Source organism: Canis lupus, chromosome 9 (assembly GCF_048164855.1).
Source record: "Canis lupus baileyi chromosome 9, mCanLup2.hap1, whole genome shotgun sequence".
Classification (NCBI taxonomy): domain Eukaryota; kingdom Metazoa; phylum Chordata; class Mammalia; order Carnivora; family Canidae; genus Canis; species Canis lupus.
Window position 1 is genome coordinate 61,375,145 of NC_132846.1, and position 23,378 is coordinate 61,398,522.

A 23,378-nucleotide genomic window follows, 5' to 3' on the forward strand; every position below is an offset into this window, starting at 1 on the left:
ACAAAATGAAGGATGGGGATGCCTGGGTGGCTCAGTCAGTTAAGCATCCAACTCCTGATTTCAGCTCAGGTCATGGTCTCAGGGTTGTGAGATCGAGCCCCACATCAGGCTCCATACTGAGCGTGGAGCCTGCTTAAGATTCTCTCCCCCTATCTGCCTCTCTTTCTCATAAATAAATAAATAAATAAATAAATAAATAAATAAATAAATAAATAAATAAATATCATGATCATCTCATTAGATGCACAAAAAACATTTAACAAACTTAAACATCTGTTCTTAATAAAAACTCTTAACAAAGTGGATATAGAAAGAGGCTACCTCAATATAACAAAGGCCACATATGACAAGCCCACCACTAACATCATACTCAATGGTGAAAGGCTGAAACATTTTCCTCTAAGATCAGGAACAAGGATGTCTACTCTTGCCACTTTTATTCAACATAGTTTTATAAGTCCTAGCCAGAGCAACTGATGGAGGTGGGGAAGGGGGGAAAAGAAAAAGAAAAGGCATTCAAATTGGAAAGGAGTAAAACTGTCACTATTTGCAGATGACACATCACATATTGAAAACCCTATGACTCCATAAAAAACTGTCAGAATAAAATTCAGTAAAGTTGCAGGCTACAAAATCAATATACAAAAATCTGTTGCATTACTCTGTATTAATAACAAACTATGAGAAAGAAATTAAGAAAACTCTCCCATTTACAATTGTATTAAAAAAAAAATCTAGGAATAAATTTAACCAGGGAGGTGAAAGACCTATATATTGAAACCTATGAAGACACTAATGAAAGAAATTAAAGACAACAAAATAAATGAAAAGATATTCTGTGCTTACAGATTGGAAGAATTAGTCCTGTTAAAATGTCCCTATCACCCAAGGCAAAATACAGATTCAGTGCAATCCTTATCAAAATTCCAATGGTACTGAGTTGACTGGCTGGCCCAATCAGTAGATCCTGGGACTCTTAATCTCAGAGCAGTGAGTTCAAGCTGGGCATAGAGACTACTTAAAGAATTCCAATGGCATTTTTCACAGAAATAGAACACTGCTAAAATTTGTATATGGAACCACAAAAGACACAGAGTAGCCAAAGCAACCTTTGAAAAAGAACAAAGCTAGAGGCATCACAATCCCTGATTTCAAGCTATACTATAAAGTTACAGTAATTAAAACAGTATGGTATTGGCATAGAAACAGACATATATACCAATGGAAATGATTACAGAGTCCAGAAATAAACCCATGCATATATGGTCAAGTAATTTAAGAAAAAGCAACCAAGAATATACAATGGAGAAAGGATGGTCTCTTCAATAAGTGGTAATGAGAAAAATTGGACAGGCACATGCAAAAGAATGAAACTGAACTACTATATTACACCATTCAAAAAAATTAACTCAAAAGATTAAACACTTAAATAGAAGACTCCTAGAAGAAAACATAAGCAATAATATGCTTCTTGATACAGGTCTTGCTGATTTTTAAAAAACCTAACACCAAAATCAAATATGACAAAAGCAAAAATAAACAAGTGGGACTACAGCAAGCTAAAAAGCTTCTGCACAGCAAAGGAAACCAATGAAAAGGCAACTTACTGACTGGGAGAAAATAGCTGCAGATCATATATCTGATTAGAGGCTACTATTCAAAATACATTAAGGACCTCCTACAACTCAGTAATGAAATAACAAACAATCCAGTTAAAAAATGGGCAGAAGATCTGAATAGATTTTGTCCAAAGAAGACTTACAGATTGTCAACAGGTACACAAAAAGATGCTTAATATCATTAATCATCTAGGAAATGCAAATCAAACCACAATAAGATATATCTCATACCTATTAGAATGGTTATTATCAAAAAGACAAAAAATAACAAGTGTTGGTGAGGGTGTGGAGAAAACAGAACCCTCATGCATTGCCATGGGAATATAAATTGGTGCAGCCACTAGAAAAAACAGTATGGATGTTCCCCCCCAAATTAAAAACAGAACTGCCATATAATCCAGCAAGTCCACTCCTGGGTATTTATCTGAAGAAAATGAAAACAATAATTTGAAAAGATATATGCATTTCCATGTTCATTGCTACATTATTTTCAATAGCAAGGAGATGTAATATCTAAGTCCACTGATGGATGAATGGATAAAGAAATTACGGCATGCAATGGAATATTATTCAGTCATAAAAACAAATGAAATTTTGCCATTTCTGACAATATGGATGGATCTCAAGGGTATCACCTGAGTGAAATAAGTCAGAGGCAGATAAACACTATATGATCTCTTTTATATGTAGAATCTAAAACAAAACAAAAAAACCTAAGTTCATAGATACAGTGAATAGATTGGTGGTTATTAGAGCTGGGGGAGGGCTGGAGAGAAAAAAATTGGGGTTTGGTTATAATTAAAAGCTAAAGCCAGGGGGTACAAGTTTCTAACAGTAACTTCTAATATATCATTACACAGAAGTATGAAAGGTTATCAATATTAAAAAAATATTTTCTAGACATTAACATTATATACATTAATTCATGTTACATATTTATACTTCTGGTTAATCTATAACTGGATGCCATAAAATTAAATTATTTGGCAAAATTCTCATAGGACAGTCTACATTAACTATAATGGCATTTAAAAAATATTTTTTTATTTATTTGAGAGAGACAGTGAGTGAGAGAGCATGCAGGGAGGTGAGGGAGAGAACATCCTAAAGCAGACTCCCTGCTGAGTGTGGAGACTGACACAGGGCTCAATCCCAGGACCCTGAGATCATGACCTGAACCAAAATCAAGAGTTGGACGCTTAACCAAGTCACCCAGGCACCCCTAAAATGACTTATTTCAATAAAATGTTAAACCTCAGCATCATAATATTTATATATTCATTTGCTGAAGAAAATAGTATTTGCTTACTGACTGTTTGAAGGAGATAACTGTGTTTCATAATATTAAAATCATTAGGACTTCAGTAATTTTGTAATTAACACAACCAGTATAAAACCACATATAACCCTTTGACATTAAGAAAATCTACCTATTTTCTTTTCTTTTAAAGTTTTTATATACATTTGTTAATAGGGTAATATAACACCCAGTGCTCATTACAATAAGTACACTCCTTTTTAAAAAAAATTATTTGGGGATCCCTGGGTGGCTCAGTGGTTTGGCGCCTGCTGTTGGCCCAGGGTGCGATTCTGGAGTCCCGGGATCCAGTCCCGCGTCGGGCTCCCGGTATGGAGCCTGCTTCTCCCTCTGCCTGTGTCTCTGCCTCTCTCTCTCTCTATCATGAATAAATAAATAAATCTTAAAAAAAAAAGGTAAAAACTCTCCAGGAAGTAAATGCATTAAAAAAATTATTTGAGAGAGAGAGAGAGAGAGAGAGCGAGCACTCGAGCACAAGTGGGGGTAGGGAGAAGGAGAAGCAGCTTCCCTGCTGACCAGAGATCCTGACATGGGGCTCAATCTCAGGACTCCAAGATCATGACCTGAGCTGAAGGCAGACATTTAACTAACTGAGCTACCTGGGCACTCCAACAAGTACACTCCTTAATCTTCATCACCTGTTTAACCCATTCCCCACCCATCTCCATTCTGGATCCTACATCCTCCATCAGTTTGTTCTCTATATTTAAAAGCCTGTTTCTTGGGCGGGGGGCACCTGGTGGCTCAGTGGTTGTCTGCCTTTGGCATAGGTTGTGATCCCAGGGTCCTGGGATCAAACCCCGCATTTGGCTCCTCACAGGGAGCCTGCTTCTCCCTCTGCCTATGTCTCTGCCTCTCTCTCTGTCTCATGAATAAATAAATAAAAATCTTTTTAAAAAGAGCCTTTTTCATTTCCCTTTGTTCATTTGTTTTGTTTCTTAAATTCTACATGTGAGTGGAATAATATATTTATCTTTCTGACTTATTTCACTTAGCATAGTACAGCCTAGCTCCATCCATGTCATTACAAATGTTAAGATTTTTTTCTATGACTAATATTCTATTGCATGTATATACATTCCATACACACACACACACACCTTTATCCATTCATTAGTGGATGGACACTTTAGCTATAATTTGGCTATTACTGATAATGCTATTAACGTTGGGGTGCGTGTATCCTGTTGAATTAGAGTTTTTGTATTCTTTTGGTAAATACCTAGTAGTGCATTTGCTTGATCATAGAATAGTTCTATTTTTAACTTTCTGAGGAATCTCCATACTGCTTTCCACAGCGGCTCCATCAGTTGGCATTTTCACTGACAGTGCAAGGGAGTTCCCCTTCCTATTTTCCTTTTGAATCAATGGTGACAGAAATAAAAGTGAAGTATATTTATTTTAAAAAGATTATTTATTCATTTGAGAGACAGAGAGTGCACAAACAGGAGGAGTGGCAGAGGGAGATGAAGGCTGCCTACTGAACAGGGAGCTCAATGTGGGGCTCTATCCCAGGACCTCAAGACCATGACCTGACCTGAAAGCAGATAATTAATCAACTGAGCCACCTAGGCACACCCCCCAAAATGAAGAATATTTAAAAACAAACACACATAATTATGTCTTTTCTCCACAACCTAACACAAAGATCTATTCCTAAGAGCAGTCAATAATACTGGAAGATAATTTTTCAGGTCTGATACAGGACATAAATCCACAAATTCAGGAAGCATAATAAATCCTAAATAGAATAAATAAAAAATGGAGCACATACATGGATAATGTTATTAAGCTACAGAAGAAAATAACAGAATGCTGGAAACCAGGGGAATAATAACTCTCAACCAAGAACTCCAGAAGCAGTTAAATTAGCATTAAAGAATGAGAATAAAAAAAAATCAAAACATATTCAAAGTAATAGTATACCAAAAGCAGGAAGGGAGGTGGTAACAATTCACCCTGAGTGGCAATACACCATCTATCAAAAATTTTGAAACAAAAAAAAATAAGGCTGAATAAAAATCAGTTTGCTTTTTAAGGACAGTGGGAGGGACCAGCTTCCAGTTGTGAATGAGTAAGTCACAGGGATGAAAGCATAGGGAATATAGTCAATGGTAATGCAATAGTATTGCATGATGACAGATAGTAGCTACATTGTAGTGAGTACAGCATAGGCATAGAGAAATTGAATTGCTATGTTGTACACCTGTAACTAATGTAACATTGTGTGTTAACTATACATCAACTAAAAAAAATCAGTTTGGTTTTTAAGAACTGCAATGTCAGGGGTGCCTGGATGGCTCAATTGGTTAAGCAGCCAATTCCTGGTTTCTGTTTAACTCATGATCTCAGGATCCTGGGATGGAGCCCTGCATCCTGCATCGGGCTTCATGCTCAGTAGGGAGTCTGCTTGAAGATTTTCTCTCCTCCCTCTGCCCCTCTCTCCATTTGTGTTCACATGCACTCTCTCTCTCAAAATAAATAAATCTTCAAAAAAAAAAAAAAAAAAAAAGAATTGCAGTATGCTTGATAAAATACTTTTGCTGCTGCAACAGACCACTCCCACCACTCTATACTTGGAATGTCACTGGTTCAGACAAAGCAAACTGAGAGAATTTCCACAAGTCTTTACTAAAGAAACTTTTAAGATTATATTTTTAAAAAGATGATAAAAGAAAAAATGTCTGAGATACAAGAAGAAAATGTGAACAAAGAAATGTATAAGCATAGACAAAACTAAGTAAACACTGACTGCATTAATAATAATGTCCAATTGAAGAGGGGTTAAAAAAACCAAATTCTCAAAAATTAAAGATAGAACTACCATATGATACAGTAATTTCACTCTTTGATACTTATCTGAAAAAATGAAAACATTTACTCAAAAAAGGTTATATGTACCCCATGTTCACTGCAGCATTATTTACAATAATCAAGATACAGAAACAACCTAAGTGCCCAATGATGGATGAATGGATAAAGAAAATGGTGTGTAAACATACACACAGAATGGAATATTATTCAGTCATAAAAATGAATGGCATCTTGCCAGATACCATACCATCTCACTGATACATGGAATCTAAAACCAAAACCAAAACCAGAAACTCAAACAAATAAACAAACAAACCAACCAAGCTCACAGATTCAAAGAACAGATTGGTGGCTGCTACAGGCAGGTGGGAAACAGTGTATGATGGGGTCAAAAGGTACAAACTTCCAGTTACAAAATCAGTATGTCATGGGAATGTAATGTACATCATGATGACTATAGATGACTGTGTTGCATATCTGAAAGTTGTTAAAAGAGGAGATCTTAAAAGTTCTTATCATAAAAGGAAAATATTTTGTAACCATGTATGGCAATGAATGTTAACTAGATTTACTGTAGTGATTGTCTCACAATATACAAATAGTGGATTATTATGTTGTGCACCTGAAAACTAATATGCTGTATGCCAACTGGATCTCAATTTTAAAAAGAAAGAAAAAAATCTGAGGTGTATTAAATGTAAGCACGTTCCAAATTTGACTGGTAAGGACTTCCTATTGCCTTGTGAAGAAAAGAATATTTGGTACTGTGATTTCCTGTGTAAACAAAGGAGTGACTGGTTTTGTGATCTTACTATAACCCTTCATGCGGAGAGTACAGTACAAAGGAGATAACATTTGGTAATTTTCTCTAGTTCTCAGGGAGAAAAAAACACCAAAGAATTAAAGTGCTAGACCATCCATAACTCAAAAGAGAGAAAGTGTGTGTGTGTGTGTGGGGGGAGAGAGAGAGAGAGAGAGAGAGAGAGAGAAGAGAAGAGGCAATGACTGGGGTTCAATTATTCTAGAGATTATGATTAATTTTAGATTTTTAGTTAAATACAAATATTAAATACAGTAATACCAGAAGAAGATAATAGACTAACTTATTTTAAGTAAATAGATGGAAATACAATTAAATTAACTGAATTACAAATTCTTGTTACCTAAGTTCAACTTGCCTCTTACTATGGCCCGACAATCCTTTCTTTCATTTGCTGCTGATTCTGTCTCATTTCTTATAGTCTCAATTCCCTACCTTTTCAACCAGAGTTCCTCCTTCAATGCCTCCACGCTATAAAATAACATTCCCTACCATCTCACTAAGAAATCTGAAGTTATCTGTACAACCTCATTTGCCCTACATTAATAGTATCTGCCTTGTTCCAAAAACAGAACCCCTTATCTCTCTATACTGATAGGCTAGCTTCATTTGACTCCTACAAATGTGGTTAGTTCTGTTTCACTCTAAAATATCTTCCTTTTAATTCTGCTACCCCTTCATAAATTAAGGCCTTGTTTCTTAGTTTCTGATTGAATTATATATCTTCCATAGTCACAAAAGATGGAAAATTTAGCTTCTGTTTTCTTCCTGTATTCCTATATTTTTTTCGAACGTGACATTGCAAGCTGGCTCAGGATAGGTATGATCATAGGAGGTCCCATAAAGCAAGCACTGGGTGTAATTAATTTTCTTTACATAGCACCATGAGTAAGTGCACATAGAATAAGTCTTTTTTATATACCTACTATTGCTTTCTTACATTTGTGAGGGTTAGAAAATTGTGACAACTTAATCTATGTTCAAGCCTGAGAGCCTCTTACCCTTTTTCAGTTTCCGGACAGCCAACATACAATGACTAGGAGAGAGATCCCATATCCTTAAGGTTTTATCATCACTTACAGTAGCACAGATAGGCAGATAAGGATGTGTGGCCAAACCCCACACCTCTCCTTCCATGTGTCCCTACAAAGAGAACACAGTTAAGTTCAATTTAACCTAAAAATACATGTATTTAGAAAAAACTACAGACAACAATTGATAATAAGTAATGATAAACTAATGAATAATTGTGTAATCTAATAAAACGTTTATCTTTGGAATATAACTCAAAATACTTTTATATGTCTAGGAAGGGGATGGGACCTAATTCTAAAATTTATTTGGGACCATGGGAATAATAGTTGGGAAGAAAACTATTTGCACAAGACAGATTTCTAGATACTTTTTGCTGCTAGTTTTATGTAATATTTATTGAACATTCTGACAAATATTTGTTTTGTAAGCCTAAAAGTGATTCTTTGAAAGTTTAAAGAAACTTGACCAAAAGACAGTACAAAAACACTGGCACTTGAATGTTGAATGTCACCGTATGCGTGAAATTATATATTTCGGGGTAGTGTGAGCTTTTAATGTTAAGTCATATTAAACTCTTAAGTCAAATTAAGCAGACCCGGCACTGGCAGTGTAGCCATAACTTTCTGATGTTAGTAAAAACAAAATTGGCGACTTGAAATTAAATCATGCCAAGGTTTTGATACACTTGTCTTAAGATATTAATGATATACTTCAAAAACACTGATAAGAAGTGTCCAGATTCTCAGATGTTTGTTGCGTGAGTTTTGTTTAGTTGTTTCTTTTTTTCAATGAAGGTCTGGCACACTGCAATCCTCAAACATGTGGTTATCTTTGTTGTATTAGCATATTCAGTGACTTGTACATTCAGCGGCAGCATTTGAGCAAATTTTATTAGTAAGCAATATTTTCAGTTAATAAAGTTTTAAAAAATCACATAAGAATGGATTTAAACTTGCTGAATGTAAAGATTGAACTTCAAGTCACTGTAGCTTTAGTAGTTGCTTATTATATTAGTTTAGACGCTAGCACTGCATGTGCTGCGCATATTCTGATTTTATTAAAATAAAAAGTTGAACTGCACAATCAAAAACAAAACAAAAAATACTTTTATAACAGCTTTATCTTAACAATCACAATATAATCAAGTTACTATTAAAATTAGTTTAAAACCTTAAAATTTCATTGAGTGGAGAGAGTAGGAATTGGCTGCCTTGGAAATATTAAAAATTGCCATACAGAAGGACTTCCTGCAGGAGAAGGTAAGGAGCGCTGTAGACCTGCTCACCAGTGAAACTGATAAAGTTAGCTTAAAAAAAAATTAAGGTCTTTGGAAACAATTCCAAGGAGATATGACAAACGAAACATTTACTCAAACCAGGGCAATCTCAGATAGATGGGAGGAGACTGCTTCAAGTCAGAATAAATCCTCAAAACACTCACCTGGGAAATGAGTGTCCCCTTTAAGGAGCCTGAATTTGATTAATCTGGGGAGCAATTTATGCTCTGGGGTAAATTTTGAAAACAGTAATCAGCCATCAATTTAATGAACTCCAGCGGCTGGGTGTGGTCAAGGAAAAAGACTATCAAAGATGAAAGAACATTTCCCAAATTATTTTATGGAGCCAGGATGAGCCTGGTACCAAAACCAGACAGTCATTACAAGTAAACTATAGACCAATTATTCCTTATATAAATTATGTGGATGGTAAACTCCTCAAAAAAATAATAGCAAACTGATTCCAACATGTACAAAAAGAATTATATACCACAACCAAGTGGGGTTTAAAAAGTGAAAACCAATTTTACACTTTTATCAATAGAATAAAATAAAAACCACATGATCATCTCTCAATAGACTAAGAAAAAGCATTTGACAAAGGACACAATCTTTCATGATAAAAATGTGCATCAAACTAGGAACAAAAGAGTAATTCCTCAATCTGATTAGGGCATCTAAGAAAAATCCACAGTTATCATTAAACTTAACAGTAAAATATTGGATGCTTCCTCCTTAAAATCAGAAACAAGACAAAGATACTCTACTTCTACATTGTACTGAAGATTCCAGGATAATTAGGCAAGAAAAAGAAGTAACAGTCATCCCTACCAGAAAAGGAATAGTAAAACTGTATCTGCAGCTGATATTCTCTTATACATAGAAAATCCTAAAAATCCACTAAAAATTATTAGAATAAATAAGGTCTATTATTTAAAAAAGATAACTGTGAGACCTGTATACTGAAAACTATAAAACTATTGAAAAAAGTTAAAGAAGATCTAAAAAAAAAAAAAATGGAGAGATCACATGTTCATGGATGAATACTGTTAAGAGGTGCTACTCCCCAAAATGACCCATAGAATACTGCTATACTGTTGTACATGTTTTCTTTAAGACATCTGAACGTACTTATATTGTGTACATACATTTCCACACCTTTAAAAAAAATTCTGGTGTAGTTAATAACTGTATGAATTAAACTGTAACCTGTTATTTTAATGTGTACAATATAGTGATTCAATAGTTCCATATATTACTCAGTGCTTGCCAAGATAAAGTGTACTTTTAATCCCCTTCATCTATTTCACCCATACCCCACCTACCTCCCCTCTGGTAACCATGAGTTTGTTTTCTATAGTTAAGAATATGTTTTTTGGTCTTTTTTTCCCCTTTGTTTATTTTGTTTCTTAAACTCCACACATGTGAAATCAGATGTTATTTGTCTCTGATTGGTTTATTTTTTATTTTATTTTTTTTTTTTTATTTTTTTTTGATTGGTTTATTTTGCTTAGCACTATATTCTCTAGCTCTATCCATATTGCTATCTTGCAAATGGCAAAATTTCATTCTTTTTATTTTTATTTATTTACGATAGTCACACACACACACACAGAGAGGCAGAGACACAGGCAGAGAGAGAAGCAGGCTCCATGACCGGGAGCCCGACGTGGGACTCGATCCCGCGTCTCCAGAATCGCGCCCTGAGCCAAAGGCAGGCACTAAATCACTGCGCCACCCAGGGATCCCAAGATTTCATTCTTCATTAAGGCTGAATAATATTCCGTTGTGGGTGTGTGTGTATGCGTGTATACATATATATATATGTGTGTGTGTGTGTATGTGTGTGTGTGTATACCTATATATATGTATCTTTTTTATGCATTCATCTATCGATGGACACTTAGGTTGCTTCCCTAGTTTGGATATTGTAAATAATGCTGCAATAAACAGAGGGGGCATGACCCCTTCTAATCAGTGTTTTTGCATTCTTTGGGTAAATACCCTGTAGTGTGATTACTGAATCATAGGTAGTTCTAATTTTCTGAGGAACCTCCATGCTGTTTTCCAGAGTGGCTGCACCTGTTTGCATTCCCACCAACAGCGTCCGAGGGTTCCTTTTCCTCCACATGCTTGACAATTCTTGTTTCTTGAGGTTTTAATTTTAACTGTTCTGACAGGTGAGAGGTGGTATCTCATTGTGGTTTTGATTTGCATTTTCATGTATATCTCCACACTTTTAACTATTATACTTTTATCTTATTTCTAGCATTGAGTTTCTCAAAAATGTCTGGACTACTTTGGGGTATTTTTTTCTTCTAAGTGATTTTTTAAAACTCTTCCCAGAATTTTTGAAAAATCTCATTTGTATTTGGTTTATGATCATAGTGAATTTATAAGTTATTTAGATCTTTTAGGTCTTTAGTAAAACTTTATATTTTTCTTAACACTGATCTTTCATATTTTTTCCTGGTTATTGTAGTTTTCTTTGTATCATTTTTGTGTCATATTTTCTAACTGGTTATTGCTGATATATAGAAATATTGATTCTTATAAGCTGATTTTGAATCTCACTTTACAGGACTCCTTAATTCTAATAATTTTTCAGTTTATTCCCTGAATACCCAAGGTATAGGATTATAATATTTGCAAATAATGATAGTGTTATCCATTTGTTTTCAACACATACACCTTTTTTCTAGATTGGCTAAGATCTCACACACAATGTTGGACAATAATGGTGAAATATGGTATCCTTGTCTTGTTTCTGATGTTTAGGAGACAGACGGTAGATATTTGAAATCTTATGCACTATAATAAATATAAAAAAGTAATAGAATGTCATTTATTGTTTTAAAACTTTTTATAATTATACAATTTTCTGGGTTTTTGAAAAGTTCTGTGGATTCATCTGTAAAAGTGTACTTGTGCTAATATTTTCCAAGAGATCATAAACATCTTCAACACCATAATTCCATCATCTCTTTACTTCAAAGGAATATTACGTGATTGAAGTTAAAGAGTAAGACACCAAAGTTTGACAGTAAATTTAATATAAAATGTTTCATTATTTGCTTACAAATTCTCCTTGGCACATCAGGATTTTATATTAACATTAAAGCATGTGCAGTGTTCTCCTCTGTGTGTGCTCTGTGGTGTTTTAATAGAAGCGAGGTGAGGGGGAGTGGGGATGGAGAAGAAATTGTAATAAGAAAGAACATAATTCTTTTTCAGGATAAAAGACAAATTCAAAATTGGTGTTACTATAGTTGCAGGAGAACAATTTTTCATTAGGGTAGATCCTACCTCATTTGCTGTGTTTTATAGTATTTATTTATTTCTCTCCCTACTTTTCAGAAAAACAATACATATAGGTAATGTACAACTAAAAAATTAATACAACATTCCTGATAAAAATGTTAAGATCAGCTGATCCTGCTCTTTCATTTTATATTTCTACCACACAAATGTTTATATTGCTAGAGTTTTATTAACATTTCACTGACAAATGTTTTCAGCAATAAAATTTTTAGCTTCCATTTATTTTTTTAAATTAGAAACTTAATAAGGAAAATGAAGTTTCATAGAAAAGCAACTGCCTTAGGTTCAACAAATATACTTCAAAGAAATAAAATTAAATGTGAAATAAATTGACTTGGTTAAATTAATTACAACTGTTTTTTCTCTTCATTGGTTTCTTGTTTTACGATAAGAAATTACTTAAAATACTGGCAATTATTCCACACGATAGCATGCATATTTATTTACTGGCACCTACTCATTAAACTATAATTAAGTTAGAAATTTTTGGTATATATTATCAATTATTTCCCTAATTAATTTAACATTATTTTTCACTACTGTTAACTTTTGGTTCATACGTATTAGATCAATTGTATACAAAGAGAAAAAAAAATATTAACTTTTCATATTACCTGGACCAGAAGTGTTATTGGGCCACTTTTATCCACTTCTAGTATTTCACCATTCTTTGTGCCAACTAAAATATGACCATGTCCTAATGATATGGCACGTATAGATGGGTTATCTTCCAAGAGAAGACCTGAAATGTTAAATGGAGATGTTCTTCTAGGTATAAAGTTACTAGAGTACAAGGATGTATATATTGCCAATGATGCTATTTTGACAACGAAAATCACATCACAAGGTTGCCTTTTCCTGTATTTTAAGTATTCTAATAAATGTACTGGATTTTCCCAAATGACTCAACTTATTAATCTCAAAAGAACCACCTATATACTATAATTCTCTATTATTTCAGATCTTCGACTACTATTCTGACGACTGTTTCTTTTCCTCTTATATTTGCCTCTCTTTATTCACCTCCTTACCTTCTTAGAGCACCTACAATATTCTGGTTAGTAATTTCAATTTAATTGAACTTAAGATGGATTCATATATGTCTACTGTGTCCCAGGAAGGCTTCAAAGATGTAGCTGGTAAACCTAACAGAGCATACAATGAAGAAAACAGACACTATGTGAGGAGTATATTGAAACAGGGGCATAATGTAATGGAATTTCCCCTTTTTTAAGGGGGTGGAGAGGAGATGGAAGTGGAAGAAATTACCCTACTGAGATATGAAAAATGAGCATGGTCAGGTAATTGGGGACAGGAGGGAGGAGAAAGGGCAAATTCTAGGCAAAAGTAATAGTGTACAGAAAAGGCCTGAAGGTCAGAGAGTGTGATGTCATGCCTTAATACACTGAGAAAAAGGGTAAAAGGAAGGGCATGCAAGGATAGACAGGCAAGGTCAACAAAACGTTAATGTGAAACAAAATGTCAAGCTTGAAAACAAATTCTTGACTGGTAAATGTGATGCTTATGTGGCAATTTTCCTTGAAATGTTAAAATGATTAAAATTACCATGAATAATCTTGTACTTGGTTAATATTTTACCACCTATATCACAGAAAATAGATTTTTGAAAGGACGGCAATGATTCAGGCTCTAGTTAAATGGCTTCTCCCATTAAACTCTGATGCATTTCTAGTAAAGGAAAAATGTATTTCATGTGCTCCACCCTCAGTGACCATGCATGTCAATGAGCAATTAATCTTTTATCCTACAAAGTAAATTAAATTTCAAATCACCTTTAGATCCTGGTGCCAAAGCAGCTCTTTTTATAGCATAGGTCTTGAGACATCTTTCAAAGGAGTCATCCCAAAGAGCTACTATACCATCTTTACCTCCAGTTACAAATCCCTTTGAAAGTAAAAATTTCAAGTTAATAAAAATCTAAATTAAAAAAAAAATAATAACCTTCTGTTGAAAAATTCTAGAGGAAAGAACATTTATAGCTAAAAATTATAGGCTGTGAACACATTAGCATAAGAATAGGGTTTTTTTTTAATACATCAACATAGAACCTGCAAAAATATTTACAGTGACACTAAACATTGTATTTTGAGGACAGGACTTTAAGAAAAGGTTTGTAATCTGCAACCATAATGTAGCTCTAACATTTTCAGCATGATACATATATTTTCTTAGAGGCTTCATAATCCCATCCTTCAAAAACAGAGGATCATAATAGTAGTCACCTCATGGGAGATGGTGATAATAAAGCACTTAAGCAAGTACTGGCACATCGAAAGAAATTAATAAATATTAAGTTAAACTTTTTTTTAATAGCAGACCTATTTCGCCATGTTCAGGAATTTGAAAGAGGAATAAAAGGAGGCAGAAAAGACTCTCATTCACAGATTATTACCGGGTGGCTCAGCTAAGCAGAAATGCAATATTCCTTTAGTTATGAAAACCTCTATAACCCAAGATCAAATTGTGTTTTACCTAAAAATATCCTTAGAATACTTACTTTTTCCAATGCATGCATACTAAATACTGGCCCATCATGTGCTTTAACTGTTTTCACAAGAAAGACATCTCTCCAGATACACACATCTCCTGTGGATGTTCCAGAAAAAGCCATCTCTTCCGTCCATCCATACACTGCACACATCATTGTGTCATTTTTCCCTAGGGTACCCACGTAGCCTTTTCTACCAATCAATCCTCCTCCTGGTTCATAAAAAATATCACAGAAGTACCACTTTTAAAATGTATGAAATTATAAAGTGATAAAATTTCTTTCCTACTGTAATTGTTTAAGTAGAAAAATGTGTAATAGTAAGGAGACTTAGAAAAATACAGGTCTCTCAGTCAGTGCCTTGCCTGGCTGAGACAGCCATATTCATGGAAGCTTTTAGGCCACAGATCTTTGGACAAAAATATGTACACTAAGTCGGCTTTAATCAGTCCTCGGCACTTCTGATTGTTCTTCAAAATTTTTATTATGACATATTTAAGAAAACAAATATATAAAAATTAATACAAGGAAGTATGTATATTCCCCTCTCAACCTACACAAAATTACTAAAACAACCAAAGCATGATGCCAATCCCATCTCCCTTCTTCATCCTCTACTATTCTGAATATGATGGTGATTACTTTCACATGCATTCATCTTTTTTTTTTTTTAAGATTTTATTTATTTGTTCATGAGAGACACAGAGAGAGAGGCAGAGACATAGGCAGAGGGAGAAGCAAGCTTCCTGGGGGGAGCCTGATTCGGGATGGTGTCCCAGGAACCCAGGATCACACCATGAACTGAAGGCAGATTCTCAAACACTGAGCCACCCATGTATCCCTCATGCATCCTTTTATACATTTTACTACTTATTTGTAAAATTTTAGGCAATATGTCATATTTTTCATGTTTTAAGATTTTCTATAAATACCATCCTATATGTACATTTGACCTGAACACTGGTTTGAACTGCACACAAATTAATTTTTACACATTTTTCAATAGATACAGTACTATAAATGTATTTTCTCTACCTTATGATTTTCTCAATATTTTCTTTGCTCTAGTTTATCATAAGATTACACTAAATAATACATATAGCTTTGACTATGTATGTCATTGGTAAGGCTTTGGGTCAACAGTGGGCTATTAGAAGTATTTGGGGAGTCAAAGTTATATGCATAAAAATTTTTTTTTAAAAGTTATATGCAGATTTTTGCCTGTGCAGGGGGTCAGTGCCCTAACTCCCTGTGTCACTCAAGGGTCAACTGTATTCCTTTGCAACTTGCTTTTATCACCAACAATCCATTATGTAGGTTTATGTATGTTGATTTGTACCTCTAGAATATGCATTTTCTTAATTCTATAAACATTCTATTATACGAACCTACCAGTCTATTTTCCTATTAATGAACATTTAAATTGCTTCCAAGCTTTTGCTACTGAAAACAATGCTGCTTTATTTTTTATGTATATTTTTTTATTGGAGTCCAATTTGCCAACATATAGTATAACACTCAGTGCTCATTCCATCAAGTGACCCCCTCAATGCCCGTCACCCAGTCACCCCATCCCCCTGCCCAACAATGCTGCTTTAAACAATTCTGTAAAGGTCTCTTCTATGCAAGAGCAAGAGATTCTGTAGGAATGCCTAGGAATGACCACAGAATATGTGCAAAAGGGAAAACATAGATGAGATGTAACATCTGTTGCTAAGCTGTTCTACAAAGTTGATACACCAACTTAACACTCCGATTACCAGTGAAAGGAGTTCCTATTTCCCACCTTTCAGGAACACTTAGTATTGTCAGACTGGGGGATATGAAATACCAACTGAATTTTATTGACGCTTTAATGTGCCTTTCTCTGATTGTTTATGAGCTTTGTCACAGTTTCCTATCTGTATTGGCCATTCATTATCTGCTGATATCTTTGCCCATTTTTTTCCAATTGAATTCATTATTTTATTCAAGAAATGTATATGCCAGGCACTATTCAAGGCACTGGGGGTAGAGCTATGAAGAAACAAACAACAAAATTCCCTGCTCTCATGGAGCTTCCTGATGAGACAGTCAATAAATATAACAAATAAGTAAGATGTACAGTATATTAACAGATGATGACGGGTGCGCTGTAGAAAATGTGAGCATAAACAGGGGACAAGAAATGAGAGGGGTCCATTTTAAGTGGGATAGTTAAGAAAGGCCTCATTGAGAAGGTAATAGCTGAATGAAGACCTGAAGGAGGTATAAGAGCTAGCCATGCAAGAATAGGGTTCAAGGCAGAGGGATCAGCAAGAGCCTCTGGTACAGGATTGTGACAGGAACCTTCAAAGAATAGTTTTAGAGGTCAATACAGTATAGCTAAGAAAATAAGGGAGGAAGAAGTAATGGGAGATGAGGCCATAGAGGTCAAAGGCAGCTTTCCAGGCTCTAGTAAGGATTTAACTTTTACTCTGCATGAGATAGGAAGTGGTTAGTGGAATAAAATCTGGCATATCACGTATTATACGTTTATTCTGATTTCTGGGTTGAGAGTAAATCAGAGAAGGGCAAGAAAGAAAAGAGATGGTATTTCAATCATCTGGGCAAATGATAAAGGTGGCATGGACCATGGTGGTAGCATGGTGAAAAAGTAGTCATATTATAAATGTATGCAGACCACTTTTTTAAAAATAAAGATTTTATTTATTTTAGAGAGAGATAGAGAGCATGAAAGGGAAGAGGGGCAGAGGAGGCAGAGGAAGAGGGAAAGAATCTTAAGCAGACTCTGTGCTGTGTGTGGAGCCTGGCACAGGACTCAATCTCACAACCCTGAGATCATGACCTGAGCTGAAATTGAGCTGGATGTTCAACCAACTGAGCCACCCAGACACCTCTGTATTTTCTTAACAAAGCAGCCAGAGTTGTTAGTGAATTTGCAAGGGTAATTACGTAGATTGGTGAGGGTGGGGGAGAACAGATTAGACTTCTTTCAAGAGAGAGGAGAAGATACAATGCAAAATGAACGTGTAAGCAGCAGTCTAAAGGTATTATAGTACATATATAAGAAATTGATTAGCAACTCAAGGGTAGAGTTGAAGGAGGATTTTCATTTGGTTTTATTTATTTAAGATGGAACAAATAAGCCCATACTTGTATGCTGAATTGAAAAAGTAAAGAAGGGAAAGGGATGATGTAGGAGAGACAGGGAAGAAGAACTGATGTTCTTGAGTAGGCAAGAAGAGAAAGTACACAAGTGAAGGGACTGGTTTTCACTAGAGCACAGTCTATCTGGAGCAGAAGAGGTAAAGTATAGGCTGTGAACCAAGCCCTACCACCACCTGTTTTTGTACAGAGCCTGCAGATTAGCACCGTGAACTACAGAGGCCATGCTTGTTTCCTTCTCTACTCTCAGATCCTGCCTTCTTGACTTCTGGCTGCCAACTAGCAGCTGCCCAGAGGCTAAGCTAGTTGTGATCTACAAGTTGAAAACTTTGCTAATGGCGACTGCTGAGCACTAGCAGTGGAATTAGCCTAGGAGTTGCCTTAATTCTGGCTAGCTGCCCAAAGTGAGAAGGTAGGGCTCTCTAGGAGGAGAAGAACACACTAGGACCTATGTGTCACTGGGGCATGACAATGGTTCCTCCAGCCCAAACTGTCAATCCCTTTTGCGGCAGCAAGTTGATCTTGGAGACAGTGAATGTCAACACTTAATGGCAACTGGGTATAAAGCAGGGCAGGAGTTTTCACTCTTGTTCTCCAAGTACTTACATAATATTTTTGATTTGATGCCTGGGCCTGGAAGTCTAAAATATTTCCTGTCTCTCCATTTATAGGAAGTTTGCCACTGCTGGTTTAAATAATCAATTGGTTTTCTGATAGACACAGTATAACACATTCCTATTGTACCAGGTCATGTCATTGCACTCAAAAACTTTCAGTGGTTGTCTGCCCCTACCAGCCATGGAATAGAGTTCAAATTTCTCAGAGGACAGCTTAATAATTTATATGTTGGAATTCTCAAAGCCTAGATCTGAAACAGGAGGTTAGAAGCTCCTTTTTAGCCTCAGGCCTAAGCCATCTTTAATTTACATAAAGCTATGCATTTAGAGGCTTAGATAGCACTTAGATTAATACAGTGATTACTTATTTCTCACTTAGTGAACTCCATGGATCAGAACCCCAAAAGTGAGGAAGGTTGAAAGACACACCAAAGTTTTAACATTTATTCTTATGGTTCAGTTTCATCTACCATATAACTAATCAAACTTAAGGAAAAAGGTTTCATTCTAAAACTATTTACTTTGTCTCTTATTTCAAAGAAATTTATAAGGGTTTTTATTTTATTTTTTTGGGGGGGTTATTTTCAAGACAGAAATAATAAGCATTACTCGCTTAGTATTTGTAATTCCAAATAAATAAGGTATTTAAAATTTTGTTTAAGTATATGGGAATAAAAATGTGAAAATACTTTTTTACTTTTTCACTATGATCTAATGAGTTTGTGATAAAGTATTAAATCCAAGCGTGAAAATCAATTCATGTTCTATGTAGTTTACAATTTGAAAGTAACTTGAACCTGGGAAATGTCTTCACCAAGGCTATTGTTTTCTTATATATATTTTACTTCTTTCTATATTTGTGTATTTTAATCTGAAAGGTTTAAATGTGCTGAGACCTTAATATCAAATTGGTGGAATTTATAAGTATATTACTATTTTATTCAGAAAAGAGATTAAAAAAATTTTTTTAAATATAAACGTCTTCCACAGCTCCTAATCTATAGTTACAAATGACTAAAATAATACAACATTCCATTTATGTATCATTTTATAGCATATAAAGAATTCTTACAAAATTTTTCATTTTCAGTTTATACTAAAATACGTCTTTAACAGAAAAAGAAAGGAGTCTTGATTCATCTTATAAGTTAAGTCCATTTTTTAAAAAATATTTTATTTATTTATTTGAGGGGGGAGGGATATCATAAGCAGGGGTGGGGAGAGGTAGGAGGAGAGGGAGAAGCAGACAAGGTGCCCCAAGTTAAACCCTCTTGAAAATATGAATACTACATCAATGTGGTCAATAAATGACAATAAAATCAACCTCACATTTATTTAAAATATATCAAGATAAATGAGGATCACCTGAAAAAAAAAACCACAAAGATTTTGGATAATTTTAGACTTTCATAAAAGACAAAAAGGTAACAGAGTATTCTTATACACTCCTTGCCCATTTTCCCTAAAGTTAACATCTTAAATTACTACATACTAAAAAACCAACATGTTTGATGCATTTCTATGAACTGAACTCCAGACTTCATTTAGATCTCACCTGTTTTCCACTAATGTCTCTTTTCTGTGCCAGGATCCAAACTAGAATACTGCATTGCACTTAGCTAAAATAACTTTTTAAAGTAATAACTTCTTTCAAAGGAGTAAAAAAGAGCACTTCCTTACCTGCTCTACGCCAAAATTTCACGTGTTTAATTCCAGCTGTAATTAATTTATCAGGCACGTAGGGGTTCATCTTTACAACAAAAATCTTATCTTTACTTCCTCTGAAAAAGATACCAGAATGTTTAAACTCCAAAGATAAAGCTCTCTGGTAATAATCTTTTGCCTAATTCATACCCTATCTTGATTATTCCATTACTGAATCCTCTGCCACTTATCTCTCAGGTTTGGGCTATGTAATCATGCATTTGTACATTTATTACTTGGTCATAATTTTAATTTAATTCTTCTCAACAGAATCTTAAAACATAGAAACAGTAAGAACTGAACCTCTTTTCAGTAGCACCTACTATTGTACTGTGCATAGGGAATTGTGGCATATATCAAAGAAAAAATTTGTATAATACTTTGTTACAGCTTAATATAGTCATTCCTAACACATAGTTCCTCTTAAACTACCTTTTATTTAGCCATTGTCTATGTAGTGAAAAAAGCATTTATCTCTATTTTTAAAGTATTTCAATGTCTCACTTTAAGGAACAGGACAATAATAAAAATAATCTGACATTGTTGACTATTTCCTCTTTTAAAGCAATATTTTTATTATAAAAATAATACATGCTTGTAGAAAATTTAGCAAACTGAAAATGTGACAAAAATACATATAATCTATAGCTTTTTTGTGAGATACACATGTATGTATCATCTGTCACTCATATATATGATTTGAGTATTTCTTTTTTTTTAATTCTTTTTTGTTTAATTGGGGTTCAATTTGCCAACATATAGCATAACACCCAGTGCTCATCCCATCAGGTGCTCCCCTCAGTGTCCTTCACCTAGTCATCCCCACTCCCCGCCCACCTCCCCTTTCCACCACCTCTTGTTCGTTTCCCAGAGTTAGGGAGTCTCTCATGTTCTGTCTCCCTTTCTGATATTTCCCACTCATTTTTTCTCCTTTCCCCTTTATTTCCTTTCATTATTTTTTATATTCCCAAAATGAATGGGACCATATAATGTTTGTCCTTCTCCGAATGACTTATTTCACTCAACATAATACCCTCCAGTTCCATCCACGTCAAAGCAAATGGTGGGTATTTGTCGTTTCTAATGGCTGAGTAATATTCCATTGTGTATATAGACCACATCTTCTTTATCCATTCATCTTTCAATGGACACCGAGGCTCCTTCCACAGTTTGGCTATTGTGGACATTGCTGCTAGAAACATTGGGGTGCAGGTGTCCCGGCATTTCACTGCATCTGTATCTTTGGGGTAAATTCCCAGCAGTGCAATTGCTGGGTCGTAGGGCAGATCTATTTTTAACTCTTTGAGGAACCTCCACACAGTTTTCCAGAGTGGCTGCACCAGTTCACATTCCCACCAACAGTGCAGGAGGGTTCCCCTTCCTCCACATCCTCTCCATTTGTTGTTTCCTGCCTTGTTAATTTTCCCCATTCTCACTGGTGTGAGGTGGTATCTCATTGTGGTTTTGATTTGTATTTCCCTGATGGCAAGTGATGCGGAGCATTTCCTTATGTGCTTTTTTAAAAAAATTTTTTAATTAATTAATTTATTTATGATAGTCACAGAGAGAGAGAGAGAGAGGTAGAGACACAGGCAGAGGGAGAAGCAGGCTCCATGCACCAGGAGCCCGATGTGGGACTTGATCCTGGACTCGACCCAGGTCTCCAGGATCGTGCCCTGGGCCAAAGGCAGACGTCAAAATGCTGCGCCACGCAGGGATCCTTCTCATGTGATTGTTAGCCATGTCTATGTCTTCCTCTGTGAGATTTCTGTTCATGTCTTTTGCCCATTTCATGATTGGATTGTTTGTTTCTTTGCTGTTGAGTTTAATAAGTTCTTAATTCTTAATACTAGCCCTTTATCTGATACGTCATTTGCAAATATCTTTTCCCATTCTGTAGGTTGTCTTTTAGTTTTGTTGACTGTTTCTTTTGCTGTGCAAAAACTTCTTATCTTGATGAAGTCCCAACAGTTCATTTTGGCTTTTGTTTTTCTTCCCTTCGTGGATGTATCTTGCAAGAAGTTATTGTGGCCAAGTTCAAAAAGGGTGTTGCCTCCCTTTTCTCCTCTAGGATTTTGATGGAATCTGGTCTCACATTTAGATCTTTCATCCATTTTGAGTTTATCTTTGTGTATGGTGTAAGAGAATGGTCCAGTTTCATTCTTCTGCATGTGGATGTCCAATTTTCCCAGCACCATTTATTGAAGAGACTGTCTTTTTTCCAGTGGATAGTCTTTCCTCCTTTGTCGAATATTAGTTGACCATAAAGTTGAGGGTCCACTTCTGGATTCTCTATTCTGTTCCATTGATCTATGTGTCTGTTTTTGTGCCAGTACCACACTGTCTTCATGACCACGGCTTTGTAGTACAACTTGAAAACTGGCATTGTGATGCCCCCCAGCTATCGTTTTCTTTTTTAAAATTCCCCTGGCTATTCGGGGTCTTTTCTGATTCCACACAAATCTTAAAATAATTTGTTCTAACTCTCTGAAGAAAGTCCATGGTATTTTGAGAGGGATTGCATTAAATGTGTAAATTGACATTTCATAATATTAATTCTTCCAATCCATGAGCATGGAATATTTTTCCATTTCTTTGTGTCTTCCTCAATTTCTTTCAGATGTATTCTACAGTTTTTAGGGTATAGATCCTTTACCTCTTTGGTTAGGTTTTTCCTAGGTATCTTATGCTTTTGGGTGTAATTGTAAATGAGATTCACTCCTTAATTTCTCTTTCTTCAGTCTCATTGTTAGTGTATAGAAATGCCACTGACTTCTGGGCATTGATTTTGTATCCTGCCACACTGCCGAATTGCTTTATGAGTTCTAGCAATCTTGGGGTGGAGTCTTTTGGGTTTTCTATGTACAGTATCATGCCATCTGCGAAGAGGGAGAGTTTGACTTCTTCTTTGCCAATTTGAATGCCTTTTATTTCTTTCTATTGCCTGATTGCTGTGGCTAGGACTTCTAGTACTATGTTGAATAGCAGTGGTGAGAGTGGACATCCCTGTCTTGTTCCTGATCTTAGGGGAAAGGCTCCCAGGGTTTCCCCATTGAGAATGATATTTGCTGTGGGCTTTTCGTAGATGGCTTTTAAGATGCTGATAAATGTTCCCTCTATCCCTACACTCTGAAGAGTTTTGATCAGGAATGGATGCTGTATTTTGTCAAATGCTTTCTCTGCATCTATTGAGAGGAT

General features: G+C 35.2%; 1 protein-coding gene across 13 annotated transcripts in view; it reads right to left on the reverse strand.

Moving 5' to 3' along the window:
• The window catches only part of EML5 (EMAP like 5), a 182,900-nt gene that overhangs the window by 67,443 nt on the left and 92,079 nt on the right, over positions 1-23,378 (reverse strand). For all 13 annotated transcript variants that reach the window (XR_012037050.1, XR_012037051.1, XR_012037052.1 and 10 more), the window contains 5 exons: positions 20,157-20,257; positions 14,722-14,924; positions 13,997-14,108; positions 12,818-12,945; positions 7,573-7,714 (listed from right to left, as the gene is read on the reverse strand). Coding sequence is in view for 10 of the 13 variants with exons in the window: in XM_072839627.1 (XP_072695728.1) it covers positions 7,573-7,714; positions 12,818-12,945; positions 13,997-14,108; positions 14,722-14,924; positions 20,157-20,257 (686 nt within the window). In the remaining 3 variants the exon portion in view is untranslated. The remainder of the gene's footprint in view (positions 1-7,572; positions 7,715-12,817; positions 12,946-13,996; positions 14,109-14,721; positions 14,925-20,156; positions 20,258-23,378) is intronic.